This window comes from Lampris incognitus, chromosome 4 (genome assembly GCF_029633865.1).
Source record: "Lampris incognitus isolate fLamInc1 chromosome 4, fLamInc1.hap2, whole genome shotgun sequence".
In the NCBI taxonomy this organism is placed as follows: Eukaryota; Metazoa; Chordata; class Actinopteri; order Lampriformes; family Lampridae; genus Lampris; species Lampris incognitus.
The window spans coordinates 25575279-25591760 of NC_079214.1; the positions used below are offsets into that span (position 1 = coordinate 25575279).

General features: G+C 42.4%; 1 protein-coding gene across 1 annotated transcript; it reads right to left on the reverse strand.

The window, feature by feature from the left end:
• Positions 1-4207: 4207 nt before the first annotated feature.
• bloc1s6 (biogenesis of lysosomal organelles complex-1, subunit 6, pallidin) lies at positions 4208-16444 on the reverse strand. Its single transcript, XM_056278197.1, has 6 exons — positions 16282-16444; positions 15957-16057; positions 15493-15655; positions 6163-6250; positions 5982-6068; positions 4208-5414 (listed from the first exon to the last, which is right to left on the reverse strand). The coding sequence occupies exons 2-6, from the start codon at positions 16018-16020 to the stop codon at positions 5295-5297; spliced, it is 522 nt and encodes a 173-aa protein (XP_056134172.1). The 5' UTR covers positions 16021-16057; positions 16282-16444; the 3' UTR covers positions 4208-5294.
• Between the last annotated feature and the right edge of the window lie 38 nt (positions 16445-16482).

Consider the following 16482-nt stretch of genomic DNA (forward strand, 5'->3'; position numbering starts at 1 on the left):
TCCTGTCCATCCTGGGAATTTCCTATGGCCAAATTTAGAGCCCAGCAGGGCAAACACCAGAATGCTTTAACCTCACCAACTCAATTTACCATGAACTTTTTTTTCAACATTTCCAAGAGTTCTCTTGTGAGAGAGAAATTACAGAAATTACATCAGTTTTGTACATGAAGCAAAACAAGTTTAATGTGAAAGAACTTTGTGAATTATAGTTGACCAAAACACTCTGCAGCTGGATGTTCTTGGCGATACCGACATGGAAAACAAACAAGTGACTCTTTCCTCAACAGGAATTTGTAAAGTATGTTGCACCTAAAGGTTTAACTCATAGCTTAAAAACAGTAATGTGTGCTATGCTTTGCATTCCTTTACGCAATCGTTTTCGAGAGAAGATGTCTCTCTGAGAACGCCCTGTCAGGCAGTTCACAAAGCGTTGCAAGCCAGTCAATCTTGGCATTTATATGTGTGAGATAAGCAGTTATGTAACCGTGAGTGCTGGTATCATGAGCTTCAAAACCTGTTCCAGGACCTGCACTGAGGTTTGGCTTCATAGATGTTCAGCTTCAACCGCTTTGCCATCGTCTGGCTCCCAGCAGTTATTCTCCACAGCAATGCCAGGTAGTTTGCTTGGTCAGGGACACTGCCAACTACAACATGTTACAACAAAGACACCCAAAGCTTTGCGTTTTGCTTGTTTTTGTTTGTTTTTGAGCTTGAAATCTAACTAGCAACTAATTCATTAAAAAAAACTTAAAGCTACAGAAAATCACCCACCCCATTCTTCTTTTTTTTCCCTAAATTTATCATTTTCTCCCAATTTAGTGTCCAGTCGCTCCCTATTTTAATTCAAACACCCACCCTCGTACTGCATGCGCTCGCCAACTGCGTCTTTCCGGCCGGAAGTCTCGAAGGCGACTCCGCGCCACTTTCGTGACAAGGCGACTCCAGGCCGAAGCACTGCTTTTCGTCACACACACAGAGACGCGTTCTTGTGACGAACACAACCCGACTCCGCTCCCCTCCCGAAGACAATCATTGTTGCTTTATCAAGTCCGGCCACAGTCGGGTCTGACGAGACCGAGACGCGAACCTCGGGTCCCCAGTGGGCAACTGCGTCGACACAAAGCCGATGCTTGGACCGCTACACCACCGCGGACAACACCCATCCCATTCTTAACAAGACTTTTAAATATGCATTTTTAGATAGGATGTTTTTGATGAATCCATTATTGATTATTTGTGTCGAAATGGGTATGGGGCTATTTTTATTTTTCAAACTGTATCATTTTAGGGCGTCCGGGTGGCGTAGCGGTCTATTCCGTTGTCTACCAACACGAGGCTCACCGGTTCAAATCCACGTGTTACCTCCGGCTTGGTCGGGCGTCCCTACAGACACAATTGGCCGTGTCTGCGGGTGGAAAGCCGGATGTGGGTATGTGCACTGGTCGCTGCACCAGCGCCTCCTCTGGTCGGTCGGGGCGCCTGTTCGGGGGGAGGGGGAACTGAGGGGAATAGCGTGATCCTCCCACGCGCTATGTCCCCTTGGTGAAACTCCTCACTGTCAGGTGAAAAGAAGCGGCTGGCAACTCCACATATATCGGAGGAGACGTGGTAGTCTGCAGCCCTCTCCGGAACGGTGGGGGGTTGGAGCAGCGACTGGGACGGCCGGAAGAGTGGGGTAACTAGCCGGATACAGTTGGGGAGAAAAAAAGGGGGGGGGCTGTTATTTTATGTCCTTCTATCCTTGGACACTTCATTGTAAACACTCATCTATTTCAGTTTTCTGAAACTGCCGTGGGAGTATGAAATGAAATAGAATAAAAACAAAATGTAATTCCAGTCTTGCGCCTCTCTTTTACTTGATGGGGCTTGAAAGACTAAATGCAAACACATGTAGCATAGAAGGGATAAGTTGTGTGGCGAGATTTTGGACACCCATACTGCTGCTGGACTGGTCGCTGAACGCCGCAGTTATGCAAACCAAACTAACCGATGCTCTGAGGGTTACAATGAGGGACATGGAACTAGATCCTTCTGGATCTTGTTTGTTTTTGTTTTTGTTTTGCATGTGAGTGTGTGTGTGTTAATGTGTTTGTCTGTCTGTCTGTCTGTCTGCCTGCGTGTACGTCTGCGCCGTCCCCATCTCTCCGGCTCTCTATGGGCGATTCCTCCCTACACACCTCTGCAGAATACATCCAGAGTGCAGGGGAAATAGCAGCCAGTCTGCTGTGGTCGACTCAGAAAGCAACTATAAACAAAACAACACTATAAATCCTTCAGACCTCTAACTCCATACTGTTAAGGCTTAGAGCGTCATATCATCACCTCACCTTGGTCAGACAGTGGGTGCACACGCCTGCACATGACATAAACACCCTCTAACCACCCTGGCAACACACGCAACTCTGGATCTGAAAGTATCTGTCTGTAAATATAAACTTTTTGTCCTCTTCTCGCAGCGTTGCCATGCTCATCTCTCCTCATTCGTGTCCCTCTGTTACCTAACTTGAGAAAATAATGGTGACATGGCACACTCATTTAATCAAATCATTGTGCACCTCCACTGCAATTACGCCGTTCTTCAAAGCCGCCCTTTCAGCCTCAGATTTATTTCTATATTTACTGCTGCGTAAGCGGTGCCCACGAAAAACAGGCTCGGGTTCTATAAGGCCCTTTGTGTCTGCTGTGCTTATTGTGAGAATTTGTTTTCAAAAGGGCAAGCCACTGCAGACATAAAGGCCGAGAAGTGAGTGGGTTTAAATCCGCACCAAGAGTTGGCAGAAAAGTTGTCTTCTACCTTCTGTGGTTCACCAGGACCGTCTGTGTTTTCGCTAGAATGCAGAATTGGCCACAGGGGAAAGACACAACTAGATGTTGTTTAATCCATAGATTGCATTGTACAGTTTACTTTCACACACCTCACTTTTCCTCTGTAGTGGGGAGAGGCCACATTAAAAAAAACAAAAACAAAAAACAATAGGAAGTCACTAGAAACATTATGGATACTCCCTGGATTATCATGTTTAAAAAACCTATTCAGTACCATGTGTTACAGACACCCAGCTACTACCAATGTTCCCTCTGCCCACCTACCCCAAGTTACGCATGTAGTTATATAAGAGCTCATCGGAAAGGGAAAGTAAGCTCATTCAAACCTCACTTTCCTCAAAACACCCCTGAGAGATTTGTTTTCCATAGCCACTCATCCAGTACTTCACGTGGATTACAAGAGAGCATGGAATAGTACTATGCCAACCAAATGGTAAAAATCTGAGAGAGAAATAACAACATGAAGAGAGCCATATCCTGTTATGGTGGGCCATGGGAGAGGCTTGGTTCTGCTGGTCTGGACCAGCGGGTCACAGCCTCCTTTTCCTCACCCGTCTGAATCACTGTTTACATAGACAGGAAGGCTGGCCGCTACAACACCATCTGCTGCTGCTAAACGTCTCAGAGTTGCCTGTGGCTTTAGCAAGGAGGGGTTTGTTTTTCCCCCTACAGCTAAGTTTCTAAAAGCAGAGACAAGTCAAAACCAAAGCCAGGGATTGAGAGGAGCAGAGCCCAGCCTCAGAAACCACCGCTCGTCTGGCCCCTCAGCCCTTACGCACTCAACACACCCCCGCCTTCTGGGGGCAAGGGGCCCTATTCAATTAAATATCCTAACCCAGTTTTCTGGAGAATGAGACAAAACACATCAGTGTTGCAACAGTACACCAAATTGTGTCAATCCATTGTGCTTGCAAATTGACTTAAAAAAAAAACTCACAACAAAAAACAATATCAGAATACGCAGACTGCATATTCAGAAAGTGATCTTGCCATCTTTTCAACATTACCGGTATCAAGATTGACTTGTTCCTTGAGTCTAGACCCTTCCTTAGCCACATTGTGGTGCCAGTGTTGTTTCCGCTCCAAATAGGAGTGGGCGGGAGGGTGGAGTATGCCATGTTGGTTTTGAATGAGTTTCCTGCTGTAGTAATAAGAGTAAAATTAGAGTTTTATGTGAGCTTTAGGTTAGATAGAAACATGGCTGTCTTGAAATGGTAAGGAATTTAACCTACTTCCCTGTAAAGAAACACCCTTCTGTTGGGATAGTAGCATTTCTAAATTCTCTAAAAACAAAATGGTTGTAGTCCACTGATTATGAAGCAAGTGACAACTTGAGGTTTATTTGTGAAGAGCAATTACTGGAGATGGAAAGGACTGAAGTCACAAATCAGGAACCATTTTATTTAGCCAAGTTAGTTTGCACATACAAAGAATTTGACCCGATGGGATGCTCACATAAAACATACAAGGCATTAAACAACAGCATATAAGAAGACATATAACATTACATAGAACAATATCTTGGAATTTCTAAGTTTAGTAAGTTAGAAGTAAAGAATTTTGGGTACTAGCCAATGCAGCTACTTTACATTCAATGAAGTCAAGACCAAGTCTCTTCTTTGGGAGGTCTCTGCTGGCATCTAGTGGATTGTACAGGGTCACATACTCTACATCATCACCCCGCAAGTGGAACTTCACACCATATTATACGGATCAGTGGATTACACATACAACCATGCAGACAGACACATCTTCCACACACACTTAGTACACATTTGTAAAGACACAGATAAGGACCTCTATCTTGTTGATTATCAATGAAATTGGACATCTCAAGCACATTCTTCTTTTGTACAGAAATGTATCAGACAGGAGCATACAGCTTCACAGCTCTAGGTGAGACAGGCACTAGTATTCTCAAGTTTAGAATACATTACTCTAAGAAAAGTAGAATAAATAGTTCAGGAACTCAGTTTACAAAAACCCATATGTGTTGACTTTACCACTAATTGTACCAACCCACTTCAGTCCAGACATTATGGACTCAAGTGTATCGTAGTGGATGGTAGGCAATGTTGCAATTTAACCTCCATAATGTCTGTACAGCAGGAAAAAAGTCAACAAAATGTATGTAGACTGCTCATTAAATTTAAATCTACACTAACAGAGCATAAAGCCCAAGTTGAGAAATTACACCTGGAATTAAGGTGCATAATGATGCACAAAAAAAAGGTAAAAATTCAAAGCATAGGCAATATATGAATTCCACTCCAGGTCAACTTGAAAGCTACAAAAAGCTCTTTAGTAAAAATCTATTTTTTACCATTCTCAACATGGCGCTATTGTATATGTGTCATCATACATTGGACAGCGTGATAAACAGCATTACTTAATGTTTTAGTCCATTTCTTTGGTATGTGGTGCGCTTGGCAATGCCAAGGTTATTGGAGCAGTTGCAAGTGGTGAGCCTATGTTCTTTTGGCGGGTTTAGCAATGAGCTGCCTTTCTCTCTCAAGCTCCTTTTCACGTTGCTGCTCTTTTTCCAGTGCTTCCTTCTGTTTCTGCTGCTGCAGCTTCAGAGCTCTTTTCTGTAAGAGGAAAGACCCATCAACATCCAATTAATGAAGCCAGCAATTTATTTATTTATTTAAAATTTATTTCTGATTTTTCCCTTTTTCTCCCAATTTAGTGGCCAATCGATCCCTATTTTAATTCAAACACCCACCCTCGTACTGCATGCGTTCGCCAACTGCATCTCTCCAGCCGGCAGTATCGAAGGAGACACCTCCCCACTTTCGTGACAAGGCGACTCCAGGCCGAACCACTGCTTTTTCCAAAACACACAGAGACGCATTCATGTGACGAACACAAGCCGACTCCGCCCCCCTCCCGAAGACAGCGCTGCCAATTATCGCTGCTTCATCGAGTCCGGCCATAGTCGGATCTGACAAGACCGGGGCGCGAACCCAGGTCCCCAGTGGGCAACTGCATCGACACAAAGCCGATGCTTAGGCCGCTACACCACCGCGGACCAGCAATTTATTTTTATCCATCATCAACATATGTACTTTATATTTTCACCAAATAATATTGCAAACCACGAATTTAGCCAGTTTGTAGAGTATTAACAAAAAGTATTGTAAAGCAAAGCTGACCTTTAGTTTTGTTGTTTTCTCATGGAGCATTATCATCTCTTTCCGTATGTTCACCAGTTTATTGTGGTAAACTTTTGCCTCTGTAAACTGATATCAACATATTGGATGATAAATGATAAGTCATGCCTTCCGGCTACAACGGAGAGAATAAAGGAAGGATCATAACAGGTAGCTAACATACCAGTGAGTTGAGGTTCAGCAGGGCATTACACTCTCTGAACTTGGTTACTTCCTGGTCTAGGGTTTCTAGTAGTATCACCTGGTTTTTCCTAGTCAAGACAAAAATGACAGAACAGCACAAAGAAATAGATTTAAGCTTGGATAGTGTCTCACACAAACAAACTGAAATTGGAGGGAACAAGTGCAGCCATCATAATGACTCATAACAAGATTGTTAGATCAGAATGTTAATCAATGTTTAAACGTTGTGTCCAGATGAACTGATTCAACTTTCTTTGTAAGATTAGAATGCTTTTTAATTCAACTTAATACAAGATATATATGGATATGCATATCTTTTAAAAAGTTGGACATTTAGGGGGTTTAAAAGGACCTTTTAGGCCATGTCTTAGTGACTTCTTTTGAGTATTCAGCACATATGCGCCCCTTTCCTTTACTACTACTGACCCTTTAAAACAGTCATAAATTATAATGCAGGCAACAAACTGTCTAAGTAGTTTGAAAGGATAATCAAATCAGCAGCAAAAAATATACACTGATCAGCCAAAACATTAAAACCACTTGTGTAGGTCCCCCTCGTGCCGCCAAAACAGCTCTGACCCATCAAGGCATTGACTCCACAAGACCTCTGAAGGTGTCCTCTGGTATCTGCATCAAGAAGTTAGCAGCAGATCTTTTAAGTCCTGTAAGTTGCGAGGTGGGGCCTCCATGGATCGGACTAGTTTTTCAAACATATCCCACAGATGCTCCATCGGATTGAGATCTGAAGAATTTGGAGGCCAAGGCAACACCTTGAACTCTGTCATGTTCCTGAAACCATTCCTGAACAATTTTTGCAGTGTGGCAGGGTGCATTATCCTGCTGAAAGAGGTCACTGCCATCAGGGAATATTGCCATGAGGGGTGTCTGCAGCAATGTTTAGGTAGGTGGTACGTGTCAAAGTAACATCCACATAAATGCCAGCACCCAAGGTTTCCCAGCAGAACATTGGCCAGAGCATCACACTGCGTCCGCCGGTTTGCCTATAGCACATCCTGGTGTCATCTCTTCCCCAGGTAAATGACACACACACACACCCAAGCTGTCTACATGATGTAAAAAAAAAAAAAAGTGATTCATCAGACCAGGCCACCCTCTTCCATTGCTCCATGGTCCAGTTCTGATGCTCACGTGCCCATTATAGATGCTTTCAGCAGTGGACAGGTGTCAGCATGGGCACTCTGACCAGTCTGCGGCTACACAACTCCATACGCAGCACTAGCTATGATGCACTGTGTGTTCTGACACCTGTCTATCATAGCCAGCATTAACTTTTACAGCAATTTGAGCTACAGTAGCTTTTCTGTGGGACCGGACCAGATAGGGTAACCTTCGCTCCCCACAATGAGCTTTTGGCACCCATGACCATCGTTGCTTCACTGGTTGCCCTTCCTTGGACCACTTTTTGTAGGTACTGACCACTGCATAGCGGCAACACCCCACAAGACCTGCCATTTTGGAGATGCTCTGACCCAGTCATCTAGCTATCACAATTTTGCCCTTGTCAAAGCCACTCAGATCCTTAACATTTGCCCATTTTTCTTGCTTCCAACACATCAACTTCAAGAACGGACTGTTCACTTGCTGCCTAATATAGCCCACTCCTTGCGTCTCCTCATGGCCTTTGACATTTCCAGAGGCCATTTTCTTTTCTTTTTTTGGCTTTCCCCCCCATTTTCTCACCAATTGTATGCGGCCCCACTCTTCCGAGCCATCCTGGTCACTCCTCCACCCCTTCTGCTGATCCGGGGGGGGGGGCTGCAGACTACCACATGCCTCCTCCGATACATGTGGAGTTGCCAGCTGCTTCTTTTCACCTAAAAGTGAGGAATTTCGCCAGGGAGATGTAGCACGTGGGAGGATCATGCTATTTCCCCCTGTACCACTGCACCACCGTGCTGATCCCCAATACCATTTGACTGAAAGTTACCAAACCTGCACCTTATGACATCTCTATCCATGCCCAAATCACTATCCCATAAGTCTGTGGTGTCAGCCATATTGGATGTTCGCCATATTGGATAGAATGGGAAACCCATTTTCTTCTATCCTCTCCTATAACATTTGCCATATTTGAACAAAACTTGCTTTGTTATGTTCACTAGACACTGTTTATTCATAGTTATCAAAACAGTTCTGAAATTCCAAACTGCCACATGCAGAAACATATGAGCATTAACCGCCACCTCAATAGGAAGTAGGAAAAATTCCTAACAGTTGGTCAAATTGTCACCAAACATTGTGTGCAAGATCAATTAGGCCCTGAGGCCAAGCACACTTAATGAAGTAGTTGCGCTTCATAGGGGCGGTATAATAGAAAAAACATCCAGATGAGCCCTTCTTCTATACTCTGTCTTACTTGAACTAAACTTTGTTTCTGACTCTTTTGCCAATATAGTTCACTGATAATCAGAAACATTGAGTAGGCTGCACAAAAAGGTCACTAGAGGTCAAGGCCATCTATGATCTATTCCACTTGGCATCCGCTTTTTGCCACTTGCAGCTATATTTATTGTTATTATTATTTTTATTATTAAAGCTGCTTGTGGGAGTATTTTATGGCAGAATATTACCTTTTATTTGTTATTAGTTTTGAAAATATGCCCCCCAAGCCCCAGTGAAAGAAAAAACAAACTTTGTTGCATGGATTTGCGATTGCTCAGCACATCCTGTGCTTTTCTGTGAAATGTTTACTGGCACACAGGAAGTGGCATATTTTGCACATTAATAGACTAGCATTTATCTAATTTACATTTACATAACTCAAATTGAAATCAATTACTTATATTTTGTTGATTATACACAATTACATAAACTTAAAGAGGTCAGTGTTAGAAGCAATGCGGGAAGATCCAAAATTATTTTCTTATGTCATTCAAGCGACCTGGAACGCAATTTTGGGCATTACAGTCAACCGAAACTGTGTGATGCTTCATCTACTGCCACTTGGCATAAATTTCCTTATGTGGCTTTAACCTTTTTTTTTTATTATTATTATTGAAAATTAGTCATTTACAAACATCAAGGCATAGAAACTACAATGATAATAAACACCTCTTAACATACAAGGCACATTAGATAAGAAAGAAAACTTAATTATATAAAATTAGAATAGAAAAATAGAAAAAAATTGAACTTAAAAAACAACAACAACAATAATAATAATAAAAAGTCTACCCTCTTCTGTAGTTAGACAAAAGATCATCAAAAATTTTCAGTTCTTCCGATGAGAGACCCTGCATGTTTTCCTTTCATTAGTCTCAGAGCACTGAGATGGTTATCCACGAGGTCCATTCTATTAACAGAAAAAAAGGGTTTTATTTCCCTCCATTTCCTCCATGACAAGGGTACCAGCAAGAGTTAAAGGAAAGGTTTACAAGATGGTAGTGAGACCAGCTATGTTGTATGGTTTGGAGACGGTGGCACTGACAAAAAGATAGGAGGTGGAGCTGTAGGTGGCAGAGTTGAAGATGCTAAGATTGTAATTGGGAGTGATGATGAAGGACAGGATTAGCAACGGGTATATTAGAGGGACAGCTCAGGTTGGACGGTTTGGACACAAAGCAAGAGAGGCAAGTTTGAGATAGTTTGGACATGTGCGGAGGAGATGCTGGATATATTGGGAGAAGGATGCTGAATATGGAGCTGCCAGGCAAGAGGAAAAGAGGAAGGCCAAAGAGGAGGTTTATGGATGTGGAGAGGGAGGACATCCAGTGTGGATGCTGTGCAGATAAAACGCAGCAGCAAATTCACTGGTAAAATGAAATGCATGACCAAGTCTGAAAATCCATTGACAATGATCGTAGAAAGCTGAATCAGTCTTATTTCCTAATGCGTCCAACATAGTTGCAACGCATTAGAAAATAAGACTGATGACCACCGCATCTGCATAGACCCAAGAGACCTAAATAAGGCATTAATGCGCCTTCACCATCCAATGCACACAGTGGCGGAGGTAGCAGCACAGATGTCAGGTGCTACTATCTTCGCCGTCCTCAATGAAAAAAGCTCCTTCTGGCAAATCAAACTGGATGACGCCTCATCTCTCCACACAACATTTACGACTCCTTTTGTGAGATCTGAGTTCCCGAGTATGCCCTTTGGCATTAACACTGCCTCTGAAGTTTCCCAAAGAGCTATGGAACAAATCTTTGCTGGATACCCAATGCACCATAATCATGGATGGCATCATCGTTATTGGCAAAGGAGCTGAGGAGCATGACAAAAACCTGGGGAAAAAAAAGTGTTGGATCAAGCCAGACAGGTAAAGTTCAGGCTCAACCCAAAAAGTGCAAGTTCAGGATCAAGGAGTTGAGCTATGTCAGATACATGTTTACAGACAAAGGACTTAAAGCAGATGCAACAAAAATCACAGCAATTAGTGAAATGCCACCTCCAGAGGACAAGACAGCCAATGCTTCCTAGGGATGATTAATTACCTACACAAATTCATCCCAAGCCCAAGTGAACTGTCAACACCACTACACCAGCTGCTGTACAAGGATGTGGTTTGGAGCTGGATGCGGCATCAACAGGATGCTTTTGACAAGCTCAAAACATGTGTCACCAGCCCATCTATGTTTCACTATTATGATGTGCAAAAACCAGTAACTCTCACTTGTAATGTATCCCACCATGGTTTAGCAGCTGCCTGCCTCTAAGATAGCAAACCTGACCCAAACGGACACAAGATATGTGCAGATACAGAAGGAGTTACTAACAGCGGTTTTCGCTTGTTTTAAGTTTTATGGCTACATCTATGGCAAACCAGTTGTGATTGAAACTGACCACCAGCCTTTGGTTACAATCCACAACAAGACTTTTCACACAGACCCAGCACACCTACAGCGCATCATGTTAAGACTGCAAAAATTCAACTTAACTCTCATCTACAAAAAAGGAAAAACACCTCTACATGGACATTACCCTCTGATACACACCGCAGTGCAATCAATCTCTGTCCAAAAAGAGGAACAGCATGAGTTTGAGTTAATGGTGGTTCAGCTGATATCTTCACAGCGGCTCAAGGAACTCTGTGAGCACACAGCTGCAGACACAATCCTCCAGACACTCACCTGCTTCATTCAAAATGGATGGCCAAGATGTATATGCAGTGTGCCCATAGAGGTGAGACCGTTTTTTGGTTTCAGTGATGAACTCGCTGTAGAAGATAACATCATCATAAAAGGAGGCAAAGCAGTTATTCCTGCATCCCTGCATTCTGAACATTTGAAAGCATTACACAAGGGATACCCAGGTGTGGAATCCACAAAGAGAAGGGCAAGAGAAAGTGTGTTCTGCTCAGTAAATGAGGATATTGAGACTGCCAATCAGGCATGCACTATCTGTAAAAGCCTGATGCCCCATCAACAAAAAGAACCACTAAAACCACATACAGTTGTCCTGGTCTGTTGTTGCCACAGACATACTTGAATGGAACAACGACCATTATCTTGTGCTTGTGGACTCATACTCGGGATGGTTTGAAATTGATCAGCTCAGCAATTTATCATCCCCATGTGTGTGTGACTAACAAGCTGGAATGCCACTTCTCAATCCACGGCATAACACAGAAGCTGTACTCAGACAACGGCACTCAGTACACGAGTCAGACCTTCTTTGACTGTCAGATCTTGGGACTTCCTGCATGTGACAAGCAGTCCTGAGATGGAAAAGACTTCTATCTGAACCTGTTAAACATACAGAAGATGTCCCAGAACAAGATCCTGAGTTCACCTGCACAAAGACTGTTGTCCAGATGGACTTGAACAACCATGCCCATCTGCAAACAGCTGTTGAAACCAGTAGCAAAAGCAACAGCCAGCATTAAAGCCCAATTCACAAAGAAGCATTCAACACAGAAATGCTGCTATGACAACACCAGCAAGCCACTAGCTCCCCTAACACCAAACCAAGTGGTAAAACTACAAACGCAAAAAGGACATGACATAATGGGAGTTGTAAGGTGAAAGTGTGGTGAGCCACATTCATAGATGGTAGAATCTGAAGGAAAAGAATACAGACACAACCAATGTCACATTCTACAAGTGATGGAGCCACATCCTCCAAAGCCCATCACACATGTAAATGAATAAGATTTGTCACAACACACACCTGAACCACAGATGGACAAAACACAAATTACTCAAAAACCTGATAACACTGAACATATACCATCAGGACAATGTCAAAAATAAATAAGCTGGGCGCCTCCGTAGACGAACAGTTAGAGCGCACACCACATGGCCACATGGTCGCAACCGTCGCCGGTTTGAATCCAACTGGTAAACTTTGTTGCATGTCTTACCCATCTCTCTCTCCCTAATTCCTGTCTTCCTCTACTATCAATATCTAATAAAAGGTATAAAAAAATACCTGAACCAAAAAAAAAAACAAGTGCTGAAAAGACTCCAGTAGAGTGTACAGAAGTGTAGAGACAAAAGCCTAGTTCAGCCTCCCACTTCCATGTATCCCACTAGATTTGGTAGATCACAGAAATTTGAATCAGTTCATCTGGGCATAACGTTTATTGAGAGAAATGTTTCATCACTCATCCAAGTGACTTCTTCAGTCTCAACTGACTGCAGGTATCCCCATCCTTATAAACAATACAGTTTTGTAACAACTGAAACCAACGATCGGTTACATATGCAAATGACCATGAGGCAGTAACAAGGATCCCTATTGGATGCTGGAGAATGCTTGTTTGCAATTGGTCCATAGGACATGCAGAACGGGTGTGTCAGTATACTCTGTGTGTGTGTGGATCCGGCCTTCCTAAAACAAAGCAGTTAGCCTGTATGCCTCCAATACATAATAAATACTTTGAGTACATCCTCTTCTGGATCTAATTTATGTACATACGGTACAAAACAAGACAAAAACTTGAGTTACAATGGCCATGTGTACTAGTCACAGGGGGATTGGTGAACAGCTGTAATCACAGCTTTGTAAGATGGTGACAGATGTACTCTTAGCCCCCCGTTCAGGGATGGTCATTCCCTCTTCACATAGATAGCCTTTTTGACTCCCCATTCAAAGCTGCACTCCTCCCTATCAAGGATATGCACATCCTCATCCTTGAAAGAGTGGCCATTGGCCTGTAGATGGGTGTAGACCGTGGAATCCTGGCCTAATGAGGTAGCTCTTCTGTGTAGTGTCATCCTCTTCACCAGCATCTGTTCGGTTTTCCCAAAGTAAAAGTCACGGCAGTCCTCCTGGCACTTAACAGCATATACTATATTGTTCTGTTTATGCTGGGGGACCCGACCCTTGGGGTGGACTAATTTCTGGTGCAGCATGTTTTGGGGTTTGAAAGCAACTGAGACACGGTGTTTGGAAAATATATCTCTCAACTTTTCGACACTCCCACCACATACGGAATCACCACTGGTTTACACTGAGGCAGCTGTTGTCCTTCTCCTCTCTTCAATCAGCTGGTGCACTATTTGGGCATCTTCCTGGCTTTGACAAACGCCCAGTTAGGATAACCACACTTAACCAGGGCCTTTTTAATGTGGGATTTCTCCTCTTGCCCGGCCACTGTGTCGGTGGGGACATTGTCAGCTCGGTGGTACAGTGTCTTGATGACTCCTAGTTTGTGCTCCATGGATGATGAGAGTCAAACTTTAAGTACTGATCAGTATGTGTTGGTTTGCAGTAAACATCGACAATCAAATATTCCCCATCACCAATTGCAATTTCACAGTCTAAAAAGGCTAACCTGTCATTTTTCACATCCCCCCTGGTGAACTTGATGTGGTTGTCCAGAGTTAATGTGGTCAGTGAAATGTGGTACATCCTGAGATTTAATTTTAACCCAGGTGTCAACCACAAATCTGAAACAATGGCTAGGTGGTGTCCCTAGATAGGACATCAGAGCTCCCTTTTCCACTTTCTCCATATACAAGTTGGCTACTACAGGTGAAACTGGGGAACCCACAACACATCCATGCTTCTGCCTGGATTATTGAGCATGCATAAAGACATAGATTTGGTAGAGTTTCTAACAAAGTACATAAACTAGACAAGACACATCGCAAATATGAACATGGATATGTGAGAAGGTGTGAATTATTTTGTTTATGCATTTATTCATCGAGTTACAAGTATTGTTGTAGTGTATAACAGTGTAATTGCAATGCACTTTAATTTTAAGGCACTCCACTTTCAGGTTTAAGCTTGACCAGCTGAATGTTATTTCATAGTACATTGTTATATATGTTCAGAAATAATCAGTACAATGTTTCTTTTGCATTACTTCCAGTTGAGAACCAAAGCTAAAGAGGGTGGATGTAGACAGCTATACTGTTTTGACCATAGAGTGTTACCGTACCCTGCAGGAGTCTCAAGAGGTTTGTAAAACGTGATCTTGTTATATACGTTGTTGTTATCTCAACACATCCTTCTGGTTGACTCCTAACGTTAATTTGAATAAATGTTAAGTTGAACATTCATCATGACTCCCAGTCAATGAAACAACACTTATATAGAACTATTCTTAAAGTTACAAAGTGCTTTCAAACAGTAAAACACAAAATTAACAGGAAGCCAATGTAGTGATGCTAAAACAGGTGTTATGTGATCTCGTCTTTGTTCTTATCAAAAGTATTATAATAAAACCTAAGCTCAATTTAAGATTCTCTGAAGCCAAGATATAGCTAGAGCCATATAATACCCTATTCCTTACCATACCCACCTTTCTAATGGGACAGTCATGAACCAAGCTCGGGGCTCTCATTAGCCTTTCAAGTGCTCTTTAATAAGCATGTAATTCGTTTAGTAATATATAATGTAGCAGCACTTATACTATGATTTACCCACTCGTATATAGTTCCTTATAGTAAGTTAATCCGAGTTTTACCAACAATAAGTGTAACCATTTCATATTAATTTTAATGGACAAGATTAGCTGCATGGTCAGTAATGTTGTATTTTTTCCCATAGTTTTATATACACTGCTTTGTAATTTTACGTAATTGTTTATTGGTGGTTGTTATATGCGTATTTGAAATTTGCCTGCCTAGGGCCTAGGGATGAAAATTAGCTATCTAGCTATATCTCAAGAAATGCATCAGAATTCTTTGATATTGTGTTTTTATTGTATATGGTCTCTGCTAAATAAACTTGGAAACAAGAGTTTTTTTAAGCAGGGGTTCGGGATCATGTAATGACTATCAAATATTTGATGTACCATTGTAGTAGTGATCAAAGGGTTTGTAGTTTTAGTCATGCCAAGAGAATATGACGATTGTTTCCAAATACTTTGTTAAGCATTTGTGGGGATACTCACGAAAGTTCTTGAAGGGCTTGTTTGGAGTTCTGCAGATCAGGCAGATAGTGGGAGAGAAGGCCCTCTGTGAGCTTTGTTACTACGTTTTCATCCACAACCACAGGTTCATCTAGAAGTACTGAACCCTCAGGAGGCATTGATTCTTGATGTGTCAGCCCAAGATCTGGTGGTGTTAACAGACAAACACTTATCAAAGCTTATGGCACCGCTTAGAAAACTTGATTCTAAATCAACAAACAAGCCACTTCATTGGTCTGCTGGTCTACCTAAAAAAGCCACTCATTCTGACAGCTAGCAAGAGTTACAAATATTATTAACATTAGCTCACCCTATTGTGAGTTTGTCATATTTAAAAACCAGAGCAGTTCCTTCAAAACTATTCTTGCTGAAGTTGAAATATTCCTGCACAGCAGACATGAGCCTACGTACATGTAGAGACAGGTTATTGTTTTTCAGTAAATTACCTGTATTGTGGGAAGGACTGCCCTGAGACGAGGGACTGCCGTCCTCCCCCCTCTCCAACTCCATTCGGCTCGACAGCCTTCAACCAGATTGTTTACGAACCCTGGAAAGAGAAACCGAGTCAGCTACCTAAATCTCACCTTTGTCAGCACCTGTATGGAAAATGTTGGATTTTCCGTGTAAACAGCGTGAGTACGCATTTAAAACACGGGAGAAAAGTTTTCGCTTACTGGGCTGCTTTAACACAGCTCACATTACCCCGCATCAGTCTCTGTTTGCTACATGCTAACAGTCGTGAACACTAGCGTACGAATAAATATAGCTTACCTGATTGGTCGTCGGTAAACAAGATTAAAAGGAAAAATTCTCCAACTTAAATTTTACGACACGCTACACTGTTAATTGAACCTTATTATTGTTTTAAGACGAAGGTAGAGCATCTTGGACAAATTGCAATCTCGGGGCTGAACGAATTATCACGTGACATCTGGAGCCCTCCCCCCACGTGACGGTTCATGAAACCAAACT

Coding starts and splice junctions, on each gene's coding strand:
- bloc1s6 (XM_056278197.1), bottom strand. CDS start 16,020: ATGGAGTTGGAGAGGGGGGAGGACGGCAGTCCCTCGTCTCAGGGCAGT. Junction 6,251..15,492: donor CAAGCCCTTCAAGAACTTTC/GTGAGTATCCCC, acceptor TGTCTTGACTAG/GAAAAACCAGGTGATACTAC. Junction 6,069..6,162: donor TGCTGAACCTCAACTCACTG/GTATGTTAGCTA, acceptor TGTTGATATCAG/TTTACAGAGGCAAAAGTTTA.